At 36.7% G+C, this 21,631-nt stretch overlaps 1 protein-coding gene across 1 annotated transcript in view; it reads right to left on the bottom strand.

Moving 5' to 3' along the window:
• Window positions 1–21,631, bottom strand: part of apbb1ip (amyloid beta (A4) precursor protein-binding, family B, member 1 interacting protein) — a 34,933-nt gene that overhangs the window by 2,276 nt on the left and 11,026 nt on the right. Inside the window, exons 4-11 of the mRNA XM_015390645.1 lie at window positions 20,652–20,950; window positions 16,866–16,943; window positions 13,841–14,000; window positions 8,774–8,895; window positions 6,553–6,627; window positions 6,326–6,469; window positions 4,924–5,034; window positions 1,087–1,185 (exon numbers count right to left, since the gene is read on the bottom strand). Of these exons, the coding sequence (XP_015246131.1) occupies window positions 1,087–1,185; window positions 4,924–5,034; window positions 6,326–6,469; window positions 6,553–6,627; window positions 8,774–8,895; window positions 13,841–14,000; window positions 16,866–16,943; window positions 20,652–20,950 (1,088 nt within the window). The remainder of the gene's footprint in view (window positions 1–1,086; window positions 1,186–4,923; window positions 5,035–6,325; window positions 6,470–6,552; window positions 6,628–8,773; window positions 8,896–13,840; window positions 14,001–16,865; window positions 16,944–20,651; window positions 20,951–21,631) is intronic.

Here is a 21,631-nt window from a genome sequence, read left to right as displayed (position 1 = left end):
GCTGCGGTTTGTCCATATAGCAGAGCTAACAGCAGCCTTCCTCTCTGCTGTTTTGAAGTTCTCGTACAGGGATGCACCGTACTGAAAAAAAGGGACGAATCATTGTGGTAAAACATCTGAATCTTAAATTAATATTAGAGGTGTGCAAAATAATCGCCATGACGATGCATCGCGATTCTAATTCTTGTGATCTACTGCATCGATTCTTGAAGGCAAGAATCGATTCTTAATTTTAAAAAATGAACAAATAAAATACATGAATGGTTGGCGCACATCAGCCCAACCAAGTGGAATACAACTTCCAAATCCAGCAGATGTCGCTGCGGATGTGTTGACGCCCGCTGCTTTGTGTCACAAGCATTTCCGGCTGCGGGATACTGAGACGAGTCATTCATGAACAAAACATGGAGGTGCCTGAGAAAATTTGCCCGGCTCCATCACATTTCAAGTCAGATGCTTGGATGCATTTTGGTTTTAAAAACAAAGAAGGTAAAAATGAAATTGATATGACGCACGTCATTTGCAAAAGAGGAAATATACATTTGAATGTTTTTGTTTCATTGGTTTAAAGGACCACTGAGGCCATGTAAACGGCACTGATTATCCTTATTTTGTTATTTTAAGTTTGATGAATCCTAAGATCTTTTTATCAGTGTGTCCTCACCAGTAATAGTAATATTTCTGTCCAGTATTTGTTTTCATGGCAACACCTCCAAAAGTCGTTTCAATAAATACTAATAAAGCTATGTATGAATTCAGTTGCTTTCAGTTATGTATTAATTAAAGACACGATCCAGATCATACCCAGCCAGTCAGCCACTGGTAATGGCTGTATCTTTTTCTTACAGTGTTCAGTGAAAATAGCGCAATGCATCGCAATATTTGAAGTATCGTGATGCATCGTGATAGAATCGCATCGTGGCATGTGAATCGTGATTCGAATTGAATCATGACTTCTTTGCCAATACCCACCCCTAATTAATATATGTGTTCTTCAAATATTACCTTAGCGATCCTAATCCCGGTCACCCACAGGTTCATNCCAATACCCACCCCTAATTAATATATGTGTTCTTCAAATATTACCTTAGCGATCCTAATCCCGGTCACCCACAGGTTCATGGTCCAAGCGTCATCACAGCAGAGATATTTGATGTACTGAGACTCTTTCTGGATCTGAGGATGCTGCACAGACAAATCCACATTATAGTTGTTGAGTCGACCATAGACTATTCTGCATACCAAAACTTTCTAGAATTAAAGTGTTCAATGGCTAAAAGATTGATGCAAACATCATCAATGAGAGAATGGCCCCAAACACAGCAGGAGGTCAAAAACAGAATGCCTGAAGAAAAGATTAAACACGCTGCAGTGGCCTAGTCAAAGTCTGGATTTAGATGCTGTGTTGGGACTCAAAACAGAGAAGTACAGAAAGAAAAGTCAATAAACCAACAATCTGCAGCAATGTTTAAGAAGAGCTTCAGGTAACTACTAAAGTAGGTTGTACGGGGAAAAAAAAAAGGTTGGACTCAATTTTTTTTCCACATACCTTTTAAATGATGACTTATTTCCCTTTGGTAAACACTGAAGAGGTTGATGTAAAAGGTAAATACATGCTTTAGAACCTGCTATATACCAGCTCTGTTTAGAGATGCTGGTTTACTGAACTTCAGAATTTCTGCATTATTTCTGCATTATTTCATAAAAAAAATTTTCTTCAGTCTGAAATAGTGCATTTTACATTGAGACTCCACCGGAAGCACTCCTCTCCCTCTGACCACCTCCTTTTGATTAGCTCACACTCAACAAACGGAAACCCTTGTGTCCTTGTGTTGAAAGAAATTTCAAAATGCATGAAGGTTTCTGAGTGGGGGACCACATGAGGGCAATATGGGGCTAGATGCACGGACCTCGAAGTGATTTTGAACTGATCTTCTTTCCCTGAGTCTGGCACACATTTAACACAGAGGATCAGGCGAGTATAAGCAGCCCTGTTCAAACATGAGAACAAAACCAGGAGTCATGGTCTGTTTGCATCTGTGCTGGGGGACCCCTTCAGGTTGACAATAACCATGCAGTCTGTTTTTCCCCAGAAGAGGAAGTCAAATTTCCCTGTAATGGTTCATCAAGGGGGTGGTTCTATAACCCCCTTTTAGCAGCCTCTATACACACCAGCTGTGATGAAGCTTGACTGTTCTGCTGATGTTTTTCTAGGCGTTGCGGGTTTTTGCGATTTATCTGAACACACCCTCATTCACTACACGGTCAGCTAAAGTTAGCTCCACTAGTTACGTATTCATTTCATCTGAGCTGTTGGCGATGATGCATCCTTTCCCCTTAATCTTGAATCTGAACTGATCTTAAACTTGTAAGATATTTAAATTTAAACTATGATAACTCATAGATAACCCAACAAGTATTGTTACTACTGGTTGCAGCAGCACAATAAACATTAAAGGATCAAGATAAATCCAACATTTTTTTTTAAATTACACTTTCAGTGATCAAAAAGTTAAGAAATATTTTTTCTCCAGAGATTTTAAAAGAGAGACAGGCCCACAGCATCATAGATTCCCTCCATACTACTTGCTTTTCCTCTTATTTACTCTTTTTGAATGTTTTTTTGCTGAAATGCTCAATCGTAGAGTGTTTTCACACCTGAGGTTTTGACGTCGGTTTGAAACAAACTCTAGTTAGTTACCTCCTTTGGTGTGGCTTGTTCGTTTATATGTGAAGATAACAGTCAAACTAGATCTTTATATGGTTCCAAATAAACTCTTGAGTGGTTTGCTTATGATGTAAACGCGTTCCATTCTCGATTTAACTCAGCAACCATGTGTTTGCTGCAGGCCTAAAATAAATGCCTCCCACTAGCTAGATATGTGCTTTATTGTGGGATACATTAGCATTAGCAAGCTTATAAAATATAGCTGGGCTTCTTTTTTGTAAATTAAAAAGGCCTATACAACTTTCAAGTTGTCTTCTCAAAACCAATTTGATATACTTGGATAATTTGGCCTGAACATTCTCTATGTTTTCTACTAGCTCAGAACAGGAATTTCTGTTTTTCCACTAATGCCCTTGACTCAACACAGATTAAATGTTCACATCTCATTGGAAGTGCAGTGATCAATTGAGGGCGGTCCATCTGAATGATGCTGTGCAGCTTGAGAAAACAATTCAAGAATGAAACAAGATTTCTCCATCAGGAAAGATGGAAATAGAGATTCACATTCAAAGCACACAAGTAAGACACATATGTTCCCTGATGAGAGGCCTTTGAAAAAAGATGTAGAAAAATCTAAATCTTTAACCCTTTATAGGGCAAGTTACCGTTTTCGATCACCTGCATACCCCTTACAAATGGATTCCCGACCATCCCTCAGTGAGGTCTAGAAGCACAAGATCTATATCCAGACATTCTGTAAAGATGCTGCTACATGGCTGTACATGCTATTTTGGCATTTGATCAATAAGATGAACCCTTGAATGATATATAACCTACTGTAAATTCAAGTCAAAAAAGTCGAGAAGAAAAGGTAAAAAGCTAATTGAAAAGTTAAAAAGTAAAGTTAAAAAATTAATAAGCCAAGTTAACAATTATATTTAGGTTTATAAACTAAAAAATGTAACTGCCAGTATCAGCATAATGCCTCTAAGGTTACGTTGTACCAAAAAAAAAAAAATTGTTTCTTTCACTCTCAGAATGTTTTTCATGAATTTCTTATAGAAGCACTTTATTATTGTTATTATTATTATTTTTACTGTTATTTTTCTTAATATAAATTCAGGGAAATTGGTGTTTCTTGTTATTACATTGACATAAATTTTTAACAGCAAAATATCCATATTTTTTGAATGTTACAAAGGTAATAAGGTCTTGTCCTGGATTTCAATAACACCATTGGCTTGAAATTTGGATTGTCAAAGTATTTCAAGGAGTTCCCTACAAAGAGGAACCTTTTGATTAAAACACTAGGATGTCTAGATAAAACTTATATTTCTGATGCAACCTATCAAACATACTTTTATTCTGCATTTCTGCAAGGCTTGAACGAGGGATATTTTTTAAATGGAGAACAATAATCAACTACAAAAGGTCAGAGAACAACTAACTCATGTATTATTAACCAGCTGGTTACATACACAGAAACAGATAGAAATGGAGAGTTCCTATCAGCTTACTTATATCGGTTTTTGGATCATATCTGACTGATTTCTGATATCAGATTAGGAAATCCCAATAGAAATCAAGGTATTTGTCTTTTTACTAGCCATGTTTCTTATTTTCCAGTGTTATTGGTGAGTTAGTCAAAAGCCGACTTTGCTGGACAGATTTCATTAGCTTGGCTAGAGGAAGCTTTTTATGGGAATTAGAGACCAGATCCTGATTTTACTTAAACCTTTTGATATAAACTTTAACTGTTTAAAGAAAATCTAACTTTTGTTGCTCTTGTATACTTTCAACTTGACGTTTTTTGCCCATGTGGTAAAAGTTTGGACATCACTGATCTGCAATGGTCTGGTGGTTCCCAGATTAGATAGGGGAAAAGAAAGAAAGCTGACTTTCACATCCCTTTAGCTGTTACCAAAAATTCCTCTAACTCCTCCTTCAATGCATGTCAGCATGTTTCTGTCTATCCTGAGTCCATATTCACTGATGCTATTTTTTCTATAAGCTGTTTAGAAGCATTTGGGTATTGATAAAAATAATAACAGGCAAATAAATAAGGAACTATTTTACAAAAGATTTCAGCTAAACTCGATGAAAATGTCTCCTTTCACTTCTTCAAATTCAAATATCTTCAACATCTGTGTTTCTCCATAAGCTAACAGCTGCACAGCCTGACCTATAAAAATCATCCTTTCATCAAAAACCTCCAAATAATGAAACAGCGTCTTGCTCGTTCAAAATTAACTTACCTTTAGAACGAAGCAAAAGTCGGTCGGGGCCTTGTATCTGTTTTTGACGTCTTTTCCGTAGTAAACATTTACGTTGTCAAACTGGACATAGCAGACGAGATCCCGGGATGACTAAAAAAAGACAAAGCAAGGCTTTAAGGGAAATTAGACGTCCTCATTTTCAGCAGATTTTATATTTAACTGAATGCCATTTTAACTCCTCCAAAAGTACTGTAATACCAAGGGATGTGTTCAGACTTGTGGTAAACTGCTAGGAGATTAGGAGCATTTAATCTGATTCTTTTTACACATAAAATATGATGTGTATTTTGCAAAATTCTTGTAATTTTAATTCAGTGTCAGCATTCACTCTCTGTTGGTAGGAAATCAGCATCTAACATTTTTACATGCCCATCACTTTTAAATCTGTCTTGCAAGTTCTTTCAGATTTAGACCTCTTGTCCATAACGCTCTTTAAGCAATCCCATAGATTTTCTGTCGTATCCAATTAGGGGTTTTGACTAGGCCATTATAGAATTTAAAATTTACTCTCATAGAGTCTTTGAGTCTTTTCTATGTTTTTTTTTTAAAGAATTCGACCTAGAACCCTAAAGGTTTTGGAGCAGTCTCGAGTCTTTTAAACTTTGTCAAAATTCTAATTTCAGTAAAGGACCATCAGACCATGGTGCCACCAACGCAATGTTTTAGAAGGAAATGGTCATGCTTTTCATGTTTTTCTGAATAGGGGTCAAATTAGCATTTGAAATTTTAGCCAAAAGTGAAACTTTAACTCCATCTGATCCCATTAGGTTTTCATCATTATAGCCAGATTTGGGAGCTTTCTTTGGAAGAAAGTTATTAATTTATTTGAAAAAAGAAAATAAAGGAGAAAGATTTTCGATATACATAGATTATAAGTAATTATAATAATTATAATCTAATAACTGAGAGGGAGAACTTGAATATTTTCTCTCTTCTCTTCGCTCCTGCTCTGAATCCTTAGTGCCAACCTTTTAAACTCTTTTGAACTTTTATTGTAGGTGCAGATCTATCTAAATAGGATGCTACTTCTTTGTTTTACATTTAGTCCAACATATCTATATATATATATATATATATAAACTTTTATTGTAGGTGCAGATCTATCTAAATAGGATGCTACTTCTTTGTTTTACATTTAGTCCAACATATCTATGTTAAATGTTCTTAATAAATCTTAAATACATTTTTGACAACCTAGAATCCACTGTTCCATTCAGCGTAGCATATAAGAAGCTGCTTGCTAGAGCTTGATCATGTATATTCTTAAGTCCATTCAGAACCACTGAAAACGTGGCTAAATTTGAGGGGGGAAAAAAACTACAACAGAAAAAAAACAAAACAATAGATGACAGCAAGTGAAGGTGAATCATGATCCAATCACCTTAGTTTTTCCTTTGGGGACGTAATAAATTCCTGAGGCTCGTAGCTGAAAGAGCCGCTGCTTCCAAGACTTCTTCCCATCTTCTTTCAGGAACAGCACCCCTTCCAGGTCGGGAACAATGATAGATGAACCACAGAAGTTCTCCTGCACAAAAAAAAAACAGATTACAAAGAGAACACAGGAAAGGAAACAATGCTTCACTAAAGCACTTGAAATTTTTCATTTACCTGTACCAACAATTCCTTGTCTTTGTCTTTCATATCCTTGAGTGTTTTCTTATCCTTTTTCCAAAGATAAAAGTTCTGCAAGTGATGAAAGATTTGGATTATTGCTATTTTCATTGTCACAGCTTGTGGTTAGTCTTTAGAGCTGACTATCTTAGCCTGTTGACTGCTACTTTTCTAAAATAAGATATTGTGTAGAGATTTTTACTACCGTACATACAATAACAAAACGAACAAATCTGCAAATCCTCTTCAAGCTACTATAATTTGATGCCTTTGTTGAAGCGAAGTAGCAATTAGTTCTGCACAGAAACACATTTGTCTGCAGCCTGTAAAGATATAGTGGAGGATTTTCGTGACTTTTTGAAAAGTCCTGCCTTATTGCATGCCCGCCTTCTCCACTTATAGCTCATACATGCTTACTTTGCAAAAGAAGATTTGCAATTTTTACAGAATTTTATCACTTTATATAAACATATCACAAGAAAGAGCCAAAACAATTATGAGGACCACTTATCTTGATGATCCAACCGGAAAAATAACATCCTCCACTATACCTTTAATAGTACTAATAGTCAAACTGTTGGAGTTTAATTCCTAATTGAATGGTCCAGGTAGGATTTAACAGATTTCAGAATATTTATCTAGATTAGAAGTTTATCAATTAGTCTAGTAATCCAGTTCTTAAATAAGAAAACCAGTCCCTGATTATAACCCTACTGCCACCATGCTTTAATGCTGGTATGTTTTTCCCCTGAAATGCCGTTAGTTTGAGCCTGCTAGATTTCTCTGCTGCCTCACACCTAACCAAAAGAATGATTAACAACCTCTTGCAGCACTTGACATGCTGAGGGGGTAATGCATTCAATTAGATCAGGTTTGCTGGAGCAGAGACACATCTAAAACATGGATTGTGGGCCTCAAGGACCATGGTTAAGATATAGTGTATTAGATGTTGATCTGGGCTCTTTAATCTCCTGGAAGAGTCATTTGATGCATTCTTAGAAATATTAAGGTAACTCCCCTGTGACTCCTGGGAAGGACTTTCTCCTTTTCCATGTTTGTGGATGATGGCCTACCTGTGCCTCACTGGAGCCCAAATGCTTTAGAAATGGCTTTGTGACACTTTCCAGACTGATCTATGTAATTTATCCATTTTTTTCTCATCTTTTTTCACATCTGGCCAACAATGTGTTAATTTTTGAGACTTTTTAAATTTAGGTTCTACAATTCAGGCCAATATCAGGCCTAGTTGTGACATAACAGACTGTTCATTCAGGATTTCACAGCAGCCTTTTTTAAAACACAAAATCAGATTTGTCTGGAAAGCTGTTTTCTCTTTGCAAATAAAAAGTCAGATTTTGCGACCAAATACAACATTTGTTTGATAATTTAAAGCATTCCAGTTTGGGACAACAAACCAGTAGACATAAGCCATGGTATAAAAGATTTGTGTGTTTATTAGGCGTTGGTCTGAGGCATCAAGCAAATAGTGCATAGGTAGCAGGATTGCCATGAAAAGATGGCAGGAGCAAAGAAGACGGTGCAGAAATGTCAGGGAAAAACCTAAACGCTGATGGAAGTTCCCCAAATTCCCTGTAATCCTTCTACATGCTAATGTTTCGTGTTAGTTGTAAGGGGTTTAACTAACCCTGCCAAGGCAGCATGCTAAATTACATTTAGGAATTGGCTTATAGCTCAACATCTTGGACTCTAAATATCTCCATAAATTGTATCTTTACTTTTCATGTCATTATCAGTGCCTTATTTATTTTTTTTTTAATAAAATACAGATCTCTCAGACTGTGTCCATAAAAGAAAATACATTTTACTATCCACTCGTTCATTGCAGCAGACTCCAAGGAAAAAGCTTTTGGATATAGTTGTCAAAAGGTAAACATGTAAATGAACAGAGATGTTCTGTCTTTTGTTGGAGCCAGTGATAGAGTGCTTCGGTCTTATTTCAGCCAGGCTATTTGTCTCTGCCAACAGACCGAATCCATTAAACTCTCTGAGATTGTTAAGTGGCCAATTATAACAGCAAACATGCCAAGATCTCATTGGCTGCAAACTGTTGTGTCTGATAGATTGCAGCTATGAAAAAAAAAATGTCTGCCTAAATTGAGGCAACCTATCACACAAATATCCAGTAATTATATGATATCATGCTGCTTGCTCCAAATAGCTGGATCTGGTCTGTTTTAAAACTAAAAACTTGACCAACCTGTGGGTTTTTAAAAACCTCAAATTTATCTTTTCTCTCCTGGAAGAGGACTTTGTTTTCGCTGTCCCTTGTCCATGCAAGGAGGGGCTCCACCAGGTTCTCATGGTCCTCAAACGTCCGTTCTGTCAGAAGAGAAGCAAACTTAGGAATCAAAAGAATATGATCATATCATCTGCATATGGATAGAAGTTCTATAGCATTACAAGGAACTTAGAAATGACTCTGATAACAGATAAAAACAATGGCAATTCTTTAAATGATAACAATTTTCTCCCTTTTATTTAGACACTTTAATATTAATATACTGTGATAAGCTAAGAATCCCCTCATTATACATGAAAAACAAATGAACAATCCGTTTAATTATTAGCATTAAGTCAAGTTGAGTGCCTGTCTCTAACCTTTTTAAGACCAGATAACAAGAGGTGTGTTATAAGCCATTGCCCTATTTATGGTACACAGAGCTAGGGTTAGCATATGGAAATTAAATTTAAATTGACACAAGAATTAAGCCACATTTGATCTTGCTCAGCTTAGTCCTATAATTATTGAGTTACACGTAATATTTAATCTAATTCATTGCCGTAAAATACAATCCCTTTGCCTTAAAATTAGTTCAACAGCTTCTCAAATAAGTACTATGAATAAGTAATATCAGCATAGATGTTTTTTAAGCGCTACTGATGCGTTTTTTTTTTTTTCAAGCTAATAAGAGAGTGTTTGTCTTAATTGTGGGTGAAACTTAATTAGGATAACTATTTATTATTAAATTGTCTTAAGATAAACCAAAATGCTTCATCGACACTAAATAGAAAAACTATTTACTAAAGTGTATTTCTATACTATCCTACTGCACTTCATCAGTTATGCATTTAAAGCACCCCCCACACACACACTCCCACACCCCAAATCAGGAGATAGAGATGTTTAAAAACAGAACCAAAACCACAAAGGGAGAAGAGTTTAGAGGAACTTACTTATTGAAGTAAAACTGTAATTTTGTATAGGAATCTAAAAACCTACAAAACAAATGCTTTCCCCTAAGACTATTGCTTTGCTCTTAGCTACAGCTAAGGCCCAAACTATGCAAAATGAAGTTATAGCTAAGCTGCAGCCAAGTTAAAGCTATATATGCAAGGATGAAAACAAGCTAAAAGTAAACCACAGCCCAATACAGCTAAGATCTGCTTGGATAAAGTTCAACTTCAACAGTGAGCTAGGCTTACTTTTAGCAGCAGCCATTACTCATCTTATTTGCTATAACCTAGAAACTATATTAGCCAGGTATTGTATTAAAGGGGTCATAGAATGCAAAACCGAGTTTACATTGTCATAGATGAATACCAATAGTTCAGTGGATGAAATGAACATACAGAGAGGTTCAAACCCCATCTACACCTCCTTGCTCTGCAAATCTCACAATTCTAAACTTCCACCGTAAAACGGGTGAATCCAAACAAAGCACCAAATTGACGTAAACTTGGGGATGGTGCCTTATTTGGTTCTGGCCTGTACTTTTGTTATGCCCCAAAACTGGGGGGTTCGGGGTATGAAGTGTCAACTGCTGGGCCGCTGAGTGGACCGGACCTCAGCATAGAGCCATGAGCCGCCCGTCCTCAGCCGGAGGAGGAGGGGCTGGGGGCCGGTAAGGCAGGATGGGGGGAAGCATGGGGCAGCAGGTGTCCAGGCTACCGTCACCGAGTCGGGTTCGGTTGCTCCGTCCCCCGCTGGCTCCCTGCCCCCGTCCGCGGGGGTTAACAGACCAGCCCCGGAGTTGAGGGCTCGGTTCGAATTCCGTGTGTTTCGAGTATGTGTTGCACGGCCAAAATCGACCAGAATCCCGGACAATTTTTGTTTCATTCTATGCCTTCTAACCAGGCTTGCATTAGGGCTCATACAACAGCAAATATGCCATTTTCAGCCCAACCAATGTTACACACCTTATTCAGAGACCTTAAGGACCAGCACCAAATATCCTATAGAATCATTCTATGACCCTTTTAAAACCAAAGAGTCACTTAATTATCAAATGTCCTGTGAAAGAGTTTTGTTTTGTTTTTCATTTCAATGTATTTTATTTGTTTTGTATTTATGGTGGTACTTTTTTTATTTAATTTAGATCCATGTAGATTATCTAATACTGACATAGTCTTTATGAAGCGCTAGATTATTGTAATTGGATATATTGCTAGTGCACAAAAATACTTCATAAAAACTGTATTGGATAAACTAACTGAAAAGTCAAAACAAAATAAAAGGACTGAACAAGAAGGTTAAGGAAATAAATTTTTGATTCAGTTTTAAATTACAGATGTAATGGTTCTCTGAGGCCAGAAGAAGCCCTGCAATACTAATAAGCTAATAGTTCAGTTTAAAAGTTTCAAACTTTCCAGTTGGAGTTACATAATCTCTCTATCATGATTCTGCACTTTTTGGTTCTGTTTAAGTTTCCTTTTTGAGTTTTTCAGTTATGCTTTGACTCATGTATTTCTGTGTTTTCTAATGTACTGGTTTAATTTCCATTTTGTGTTATTCTAGTTGTTTTTGGTTATATTTTTTGAGTTCTTATATATTTCTTGTTTACCCTCTCTTGCCCTCTTGTGTCAGTCTGCTTCTCCTAGCTCCCTTCTAGATTCCTCTCTCCACACCTGCTCCCAGTCTACTGATTAGCCTGGTCTTGGTTCAGTATCCCATTTTTACACCTTCTTTTCCATCACTGTTTGCTGGTTCCTCGTGTGTGTTTTTCCTGATGTCCCTTGGTGTTTTGGTATTTCTGTGTTTTTGCTTCAGTTGCCACCTTTTTGTTATTAAATCTGCTAGAAACCACCTCCAGCTTCAGTCTCTGCATTTGGGTCCTCTTCAAACCTCCACTCAACCTGACACTGAGGTAAATGTGTTCCAGTTTTCTGCTTGTTGACCGTATTGGCTGCTGTTAATTTCAGCAGCCAATACGGCCAATTTTACAACCCTTCCAATGAGATTGGCCATAATAAAGAGTAGCCTCCATTTTGAATGTAGAAGCAGTGTATGGTCTTCTTGGTTAAAGTGGGACTTAAGATTTCACCATTTTGGAGCACTTCAGTTGAGTTATTTCCAGAGATAAACTGAACTCAGGATAATTTTTTTGCATTAAAAAAACAACAAGCAGCTGATATATAGTCTAGTCATGTTAGATAATTTGACACCACCTGTTTTTTTTTATCCCTATGCATAATTAGCAGTAGATCTACTTCAAAAATGTTTTAAAAATTCTCTAATTCTTAAAATCCACTACTGTTTCAAAGGGTCTAGATAAAGATGAGAGGTTGCTTGTCTTCATAATAAACAAATAAACCCTTGGCCCACCCACCAACTTAGTCTTTCAGATCTCCGTCACACGGTTGGCATTTGAACTCAGTTTTGCCACCGTGTCCAAATATAGCTCACCAGCTGGGGAAAAACTGGGAATTATATAAAACTGCTGCCATGGTTCCAGACTACAGCTTGGCTTCTACAATCATCAAATTAGCAGCTGGAAATGAACTGTTAGGAGTACAAATCCCTTTGAACTCCATTTCAGTAGTGTGCATGGTAAGCACATGTTGAAGTTTTGGAGCAGCAGAGTTTTGTTTGAAGATGTGTTCCTGTTGAGTTCTACGGGTGTTTATTGGGCCTGATTCAGCTTTAGCTCTGTGAAGTTGAAGTTTAAATGTAAGCAGAGCTGCTCACATTCAGATCAAATATAGCAAAGTCAAGAAGGAGGTTTTGACACGTTTAAAATGAGCCTTCTGTGAAAAGACCTTTTTTCTTTGAGGTTGTGATGGTGTGTAGAATGGCTGACATGACATAAGACAATTTCACTCCACGTGCTTTTGTGTCAGGGCAGCAACGGTCATTTTTTTTGCACAGACAGCATGTTGGAAATAGTCATCTGTGTGTCAGAGAGTTAAACTAAATAGGAAGGCAGGGTTAAATGTTTGGGAAAATAAAAGTAGCACAAAGGTTACTGCTTCCCGTTCGTTTCGCAAATAAATTAACTGCAAAAAGGGAAGCAAATTCAGGTCTTGACCCATAAAACAGTTGATAAAAATGCTTTTTTTTTTTTACAACTGATAAAACCAATGGAGCTTAACGTAAAGCTGTCTCTTCTTTCAGCAAGTTAAAATGAACTTGAATGACGTTTCTCTTTCCAACCACACACATTGTGCTCTCAAACACCAACATAACCCAACAATTTAATGCTGCATTGTGCTGCAGGTCTTTGCCTCACATTTCATTGCATAGGGGGTTTCAGGAACTACTGATAATAGCTGTATTTAACATTTCCTGAAGGAGTTAAAGTAACATTGTAGCACATGGCCTGGATAATGTGATGCTGGCGAGGTCCTGAAATTGCAATAAATATAGCTCGGGCAGACGATCATGAGGCTTTTATTTCCGCATGACAGAGGGAGATGACTGATGGTGTCTGACGCAGCACCTGTTCGCACTAACTTATGTTAGAATATAAGCAGGAAATGACATAAAGTGGGTATGGGGAAATATAAGATAGGAGAGAACTGATCACCTAGATAGAAGAAAAAGATTGAATAAAAACAGTAGTCTTAGGTATACTGTTAAAATATATACATATCTGTAGTCTGTCTCTATATAGCTTCATATCTGTCTCTTATGTTTCGACGTTAGTTTAAAACAAATAGACTTTTCTTTATATAACTTTTAAGGAACTTCAGCTTTCTTGTTTATTATTGACCCAGTTTAAATAGACGTTAGAGGAATTCACACGACAGAAATTATTTAAATCACAAAAATGCAAAAGTAAATGCTATTAATGGCTTTCTCACTTAGATGTAACATACCCAACACTCTACTTCTCGTAACTCTTTGGGGTGTGATTAAGATGTATTGCAAGGTGTCTGCATTGCAGCTATGCCTCTAGAGGACTTATAGTTTTTGTAATCAAACCAAACTAGTTAAACTTTCTTACTTTGCACCATTTCGGTGGTTATTTTGACCACCCCTGTCCCCCATGTCTTTTGGAAGATAATGATGGCAGCGTCACTTGATGGCGGCCATTTATGCACTCACCTAGCTGCAGCTCGTGGTTCGTCTCGCACAGACTCCAGTCTACATTGCCGTCACAATGCGTCTTCTCAAACAAGTTGTCCAGAACCTCCCTGACTGTCTGTCTCTCGTCAACCATCAGAGTCTTGGAGCTGCCATCGTTCATCAGCACCTTCACCACCAACTGTCGGAAGAAAACCCAAAGAACGTCAATTTACTCTTCTTTCTGAAATGTATACATAAATGTAGAAAAGAACGAAGGAGAAAATACTGAGCAAAAACAAAACTAGGAAAACTGAGGCTTTAGTAAATTATTATGTTTTTAAAACATATAAATATAAAAAATATAACCGCGGGTGTCTGGGGGACAGTGATTCGCCTACGTTATGAATGCTGGCGTACCATAAAGAATAAATTATGAACAGTTTAGTTTGTGCCGTCAAGTTGTTTGCCTATAGGAAGACGTTTCTTGGATATAACCTAACCGAATATCTTCAGAACAGCTCCAAATGACACAAGACTCATATGTGTGAGTAGAACACGATGTAATAACGTAAAATCAAGGGCCCAATGTAAAAAAAAAAACGGCGTTCCCCTTTAAGAGAAGCAAATTCCAGTAATTAAAAGCCAAATTATAGCTAGGTTACAAGCAGGCAACACTGTGGTATTTCTTTGGTTATATCTGCACCTATTAAAAAATATATCAGAATTTTTACTAAGGCTGCAACTAACGATTATCTTGCAAATCGATTAATCTGTTGATTCTTTTTTCGATTAATTGATTATCGGATAGCAAAATGTTCCTTCAAGAAGATTTTTTTTCACAAAATTAAACAAGGAGATTTTAAAATTGCCATTTGAGGAGTTCTGGATAGAGCATATTGACAGACGAGAAAAAGTTTTTTTGTTTTTTTTTTTTTAATCTTAAATGCAATTACAATTTTGATATAAATACTGCTCTGTCAGCAAAAGTCAAATTTTAGAGTTTCTATACTCCAGTTTACAATTAATTGGTTACTAAATTAGTTGCAGATTATTTCAATTAATCACGATTAATCCAATTAATTGTTTCAGCCCTAATTTTTACTGTAATTAGCATCTCCCTCTCAGTTGTTGTGTCTTAAGGTAAGACGCTTCACCCACTTCGCCCACTGATTGTGGACATAGGGCCCTTTGGTGCCTCTGCGTGCGATCTCTCTTCTGTGAGGGAGTCCCAGGGCAGCGTTGGCTGCGATGTAGCTCACCATCAGTGTGTGAATGTGTGAGTTAAAGGGTGAACGACCAAATGTAGTGTAAAGCACTTTGGTTTCCTTGGGCTTGTTAAACTGCTATACAAATACAGTCCATTTAGCAATGGTAAACGGGTTGCTAAAAACCAGCTGTGTTTTTGCGTTACATCACTGCATGTAAGCCGCCATGGCACCAGACATGTTGACAAGTCAAAGAAAATAACCAGCTGTATGAATGAAGCATCACAAGCCTAGACAAACCTACCCAGTTCATGGAGTAAATGTATTTTTTTTTTTACACATGTTGCATATTTATGTCATTACTAACACTTGAGTGTTTTGTAAACTGCAGATACACATTTACCGTTTGTTTTTTTTAATGCAATGTAACCAAAAACAAAGGGAAGCAGATACAAGAAGTTTGTATCATGTGTCTTAATTGATCTAGTTCAAAATACAATAGATATAAGGGAGGGATTTCCTCTGACCCAACAGTCTGAGTGGACTCAGTTCTCAGTTATGATGTGTATAGCACTAGGCTTCCAGAGTAAGACTAAATCCAGCCTATAAGTATATGCAGCTTGCTTCTGTGCCTCTTTAATAACATGTACTGCACATAAAATGACTGTTTTTCTTCAAAATGTTAGCTTTAATGAAATAGCTGTGAGCATCATCTCTTCAGTAATTCATTTCAAAGGTCTGTTTGTAATGGTAGGTCCTCAGCCAAAGCGCTGACTAAGATTTATTTTCATCTAGGCCAGTGGATTCACTCTTCCTGTCATATGGAAACAAGTCCAGCTTTGGAAGACTAAGGACTTCTCATTAAATCAGCTGACTTCCTGTCATCATGCACATATGTTTTTTTGTGGATCTTATCAAGGCTAAAGAAGACATACTAGGTCTGGGTTTGCTGAGCTTCATATGGTTTTCAATAAAAATCAGATATCTAGCTTTTCTCTACTTGCATTGCACATTTCAATTGTCCTCAGAGACCACTGTATACATCTGGAATTAAAACGGACCAAAGGAAGATCTGCTGAAACAATAAAAAAATGTGTCTGGATGTTTGTATGTCACAACTCAGACTCTTATGTTTATGCAAAAATTGGTTCACCAGGTTTCTTTTTGGAGAACGTTGTTTATATATTCCTGGGAAAGCATTTTGTCCAAGTTTTAAACATCTGACTCAAAAAATCACTCTAAAATAAAAGGACTTTTTTAATTATTATTATTATTGATCAGCATGCAGGAATCACCAAAGCTTAAGCCCGGACTAAACTGGACACAATTCGAAGACCAAGGACAGGGAAGGAGCCAAATAAATGAAACATCTGCTACAGCTAATTAAAACATGTCTGCTTTTGTGCATGTCAAAACTCAGGCACAAACTGTATGTTCTTGCAGAAGTGTCATGTTATTTTTGATCAGCTACAGCATGGAACTAGGCGACAAATAGCAAAAAGGTCAAAGGATGACCTCCAAATTATCTTAAGACAGCAAAGAAGCTACCACTAAGCAATGTGGTCTTCCGCATCCTGCTTGACAAAGTTACATTGTGCCACCAGATGCAAACTTGACTATATTTTGATGCAAAGCTTTACATGCCAGCCTATGTTTATCTGCTTTGTGTCACATTTGAAAATGAGTAAGTGTTACTCAGAAAACAAACTGCCACCCTGAAGGATGTTTGCTAGATAAAAATAACCATCTGTAAATGTTAGTAATGTCACCTCGAAAAGCACAGAGGAAGATAACCATGGCAAAACTCACGGCTCGTCTGAATATAAAGCATTTTCTATCTAGGTAACTGTAAACCTTACCTTTTTAACTTTGGCCTCCTTAAGCTTCTCCAGGGCAAGCTTGATTTTATCCGCCTTCATCTGAGCTTCTATTTCTTCCTAAACAGAATAAAGGAACTGAATTAGTTGATGTTGGTTTGAATTAACACTTGGATGTTGAAGGATACATCATCCATTTTCAGTTCTTCCTTTTCTGACCTTCAAAAAAGCCTTTTAAATTATGAATCACTTTAATTGTCCTATACTCTAATCATACAGTGGTTAACAGCATAATCACATCTAAGATGTGACTTTCTTTTTTAAAAGCGACATTCTTAGTATCATTGGTTACTTTTTCTAAGACATTTTCTCACTAGTACTCAGCTATTTTCAAAGAATGTTTTGTTTTTCTGATCCCTACTACAGTGATTCCCAACCAGAGGTACGCAAACCCCTAGTGGTCAGCAGGGCATTGCAAGGGGCGCATGAAAATATTGTATTTCTCAGGTAGTATAAGAAAATAGGGGTTGATGAAAACAATGTAAAACTAATTAAGTCAGTCTGACTATAATTTTGTTCTGTAACTTCCCCATTCATCAAGTTTATAAGTGATTATGAGGGAGCTCCAGTTTTATAAATACAGGTTTATAATAGGATTTGATTTTGTATTTTGTATTTTTTTAATTCCTTACTAACTTCCAGGCCACGTACATATGTTTTTCATGTATTTTAGATGGAAAGAATAACATTCCTAAGAATTAAATGCTCAGGTTAAAAGATATAGTAAAAGTGTTTTTATTTTATAATCAGTTATTGTACATTCCACTTTTGGACGGTCATCAATACTTTTGGCTGAGTGGGGGGTACTCCTGGTAAGACAAAATGCTCAAAGGGGTACACAGGTCAAAGGTTGGGAAGCACTGCCTCACTACATCATTTAGACACTGCAGATTGTGCTCAGGGGCGCCTGTGCATAGCAGCCTCACATCTGTCAGTGAGCCCTAGGGCAGCGTTGGCTACACCACAGCTTACCACCATCAGTGTGAAGGTTTGCACGAATGAGGGAATTACTGAATGTGGTGTAAAACAATTTATACAGTAAATAGCATCTACCATTTATTTTATTGCAATGAACCAGTTTTGTTTAAAAACAGCAATCATGAAATCTAATTTTCAAACTACTTCAAACAAGACACAGCTTGTTCCTTTTTCGTTTGCTATATACATATGGTTAATATGGACCTGACATCTTTAATTTTAAACTTCATCTTTATTTTTTTTTATTGCTTTTCTCCACATCTCTTTCTCAGGTACAATTACCTGTTGTGAAATAATAAAAAAAGGGTGTTATAATCCAAAGGAAAAAGCATAGAAAGCTTTGAAATGAGAAAAAAAAAACTACTGATCAAGAAAAAGTGTGGTTTAGTTCCTTAGGAGTAAATTGTTAAATATGTTATATACCCATATATTAGTTAAGCGCTAGACATTATTTTAATCATACCTTAGCTATCTCTTAAAAAGGAAATAGTGTTGTTTTCAGTTGAATTTTTTTATAGATGGAATTAATAAAAATTTCCCTCCAGTCTTTTAGTTTCAAGCAAACAGAACTATTATTTATTTCAGGTAAGCAGTAATGTCACCAATGAACATTTAAAGATTGCCTGTAGCTTAAAATGAACCTGTACACATCTCGCTTACCAATGATGCAAGCTTTGCCTCAGCACACTTGGTGTTTTTTACCACAATAAAATGAGGTCACAAGCTCTGTTAAAGCAATAAGCATCCGTCTACCATACCTATATCCAACCATTCAAGGACTGACACTTTTTTACCTCCACGGGACCCCCTGATCCTGTTACAGTCTTCACATGGTTGTGTGTTTGATCTGTTCCAGACAGGCCCTCATCTGTTTGCCCCCCCCCACCCATAACTTCAACAGATGGATCTACTTAGCTTTGACCTCAATGTGTGTGACAGTTAGAGAACCTCAACTGCTTATTAGAGGTTACAGAGAAAAAAAAAGACCAAGAGCCTTGTCAAAATTATCTTCAATATGTTAGATGTTTTTTTTTTTTTATTACCTCTGGTTATGTTTTGTGTTTGTTTCTCTGCCTGTCCGTCTGTGTACAGGATAACTTAAAAAGTTATGAATGAATTTAAATGACTGTTTTACCAAAGGTGCACCTCAGTCCAATGAACAATCCGTTACATTTTGGTGATGATCCACGTTGCAATCCGGAAGCAGTGATTTTTTTAAAGGATTCTTTAGAATATAAAATCCCTTTAATGTCCCACAATGGGGAAATCCTGGTGTTTACAGCAGCAAAAAGATGATAGAAAAAATGGTCACATAAATGTGGTCCTTAGAAAAATGTATAAGGATAACATACTAGTAAAGAGTTAAAAGATAAACAATAAAACACTGTACTGTAAACAATATTAAATTGTGCACCTGGAGAATAAAATAACCAACCTACAGCTATAGCCATTTTTACAGTAATGGGTATTTGAAAAATAGCAGCAACATCAGAGATATGGAACATGACAGCAGCATATTTAACTATGGTAGAATCTTTGCAAAATCAGCATGAATGTAACAACTTATTTAGGTTGTTGGGAACAGTGGCGGTTATAGAGTCTTAGAGCTGCTGGGAGGAAGGATCTGCATTGATGCTCCCTGGTGCATTTAGGGTGCACTAAATAACATTTGGCTGTTCCCCCCTAAACCAGAGAGTAACAGAAGCGACAATTGACAGCTTCAGCACCGGACCCAAAAACAAAAACACAGGAAAGGTGAGCCATGCCTCGCTTAAAGTCTCAATCTGCTGATCAACCAAGAAATCAGAGTGCAGAGTGAATAGAAGGTGAGAGCAGAACAAACACCAGAGGCTGCAGAAACGCATGCCTTGTTTATAACCTTATGAAAGGATTTTAAGGAAATTGTTACCAGAGGTGCACCTCATACCAAGGAATAATTCATTAAAATCTGGTAATGATCCAGATTATGTGTGAGTTTCAGCTATAGGTGTAGGCACAATTTGGGGAACAAGGTGGTGCTTGGCAGAGGTCTGCGCTCTCTGAGTATTTTTCAAGTTTTTTTAATAGAAAGAATCATTAAAATCCAAGTACATAAAAAAAAAAAAAAAACCATTGTGGGTTTTCTGATCCAATTAAATGTATTATTAGGTGCTTAAAAAAAGAGATTGGGTAATTATCTCTAAGCAAGTATTACCTTGACCTGATGCTTTTTGTAGCGATAAACAGGCTAATTACTTAATACAGATCTAATGTTAGAGCATCATTTATTTATTTATTTTTAATCTATGTATGTATTTATTTATTAATCTGCTGTATTGGTAGAGTTTAGTTTAATTGTCTGAGCTATATGAGCCTTAACTGGCTTTTAAGCATACTTCCAGAGTTTAACAGGGTTGAGATGGGGACCAAAGACGAAGAAGAAAATTAGACCCTGATTAATTCCACCCTGATTAATTGGAACGGCCATTTATATGTCCATGTTTCTACTGACCCAAATTATCACCGATAGAAAAAATAAACAGTAAATGAATGACTTAAACGATAATAAAAAGTGCCAAATTAAAATGCCTTTCAAGCCGGTGATAAATGTTTGTAACCTTCTCAGTTAAAAGGACAAAATACGACATCTAAGTTTCTGTTGTTCAGCCGTATACCTAAACAGAAAACTCTTTCAGATGTTTTGTTACCTTCATCTAAACTCTCACTTCTTTTAAAAAAAAACCGGACCAGTTCCTGTTAACCTACTGTAAAAAGGTCATTGCTGATTGTATTTAAAATGAGGCGCTGTACCATTGTGGGCTTTGCTGACTGAGGAGGAGGAGGCGGCAGAGGCGAGGTGTTGGAAGAAGATGGGGTGGTCACGCTGCTGCTGGTGTTGTTATTTCCAGGAGAAGTTGATGATGATGTAATGGAGGAGGCAGGCTGGAAGCTAAGCCCTTTAGGTGGAGGCGGTTGGTCTGATGAAGATGATGGTGGCACATCCAGACCTTGTATTTCTGCTGCCAGTTTCTCTTCTGTTGCATTGAGGTCGGCCACCAGGTCGGCCATGAGGGCGTCCAAGTCATTGTCTTCTAGTTCGTTTAGGGACGCTGAAAAAGAAGAATGGAATTATCAAGACATAATCCAAATGTTTCAGAATACTTAAAAATTAGAATAAAGACTGAGAAATAATGTCCAGTTAAAGAAAAAAAGACTATCTCTCTATAACTTGTTTTATTTAGCTTCCAGAAACATGGTATATGGGAGGTTTTCTTTCATTATAAACACTGCGGTTTACTTTGAATAAAGAAACCCAGATAAGTCTGCTGATGCACAATTTTGTCATGTGATGCATTATTTTCCCTTCAAATGCTATTTTTAGTTTTACTTCCAGTTCTAAATGTCATACACTAAAGAATAAACAATTACTGCATGAATCAGCAATGATGAAATAAACTCTTTTGATCATCATCATTAGTTAAAGAAAGATTTACTCCTGCGTTATAATTTGGGTGTGGGATTATAAGCTTTTTTTTAGAGCAGCTTTTCTACACAAATCTAAGCATTTAAGTTTTTTCACAAGTTGACTTTCAAACAGGTCTTGTTAAATGCATAATCGCCTATTTCTAAACTAAAACTGATGCATTCTTTTCACAAAATAGTATACATTTTAACACTTATTTTCTTCATTGTTTTAATTATTCAAGGTCACATATCTATCTATCTATCTATCTATCTATCTATCTATCTATCTATCTATCTATCTATCTATCTATCTATCTATCTATCTA

The sequence above is a fragment of the Cyprinodon variegatus genome, unplaced genomic scaffold (assembly GCF_000732505.1).
Source record: "Cyprinodon variegatus isolate N-32 unplaced genomic scaffold, C_variegatus-1.0 Scaffold507, whole genome shotgun sequence".
NCBI lineage: Eukaryota > Metazoa > Chordata > Actinopteri > Cyprinodontiformes > Cyprinodontidae > Cyprinodon > Cyprinodon variegatus.
Note: the sequence above shows the minus strand (reverse complement) of the source record. Positions and strands in the feature narration are given on the sequence as shown.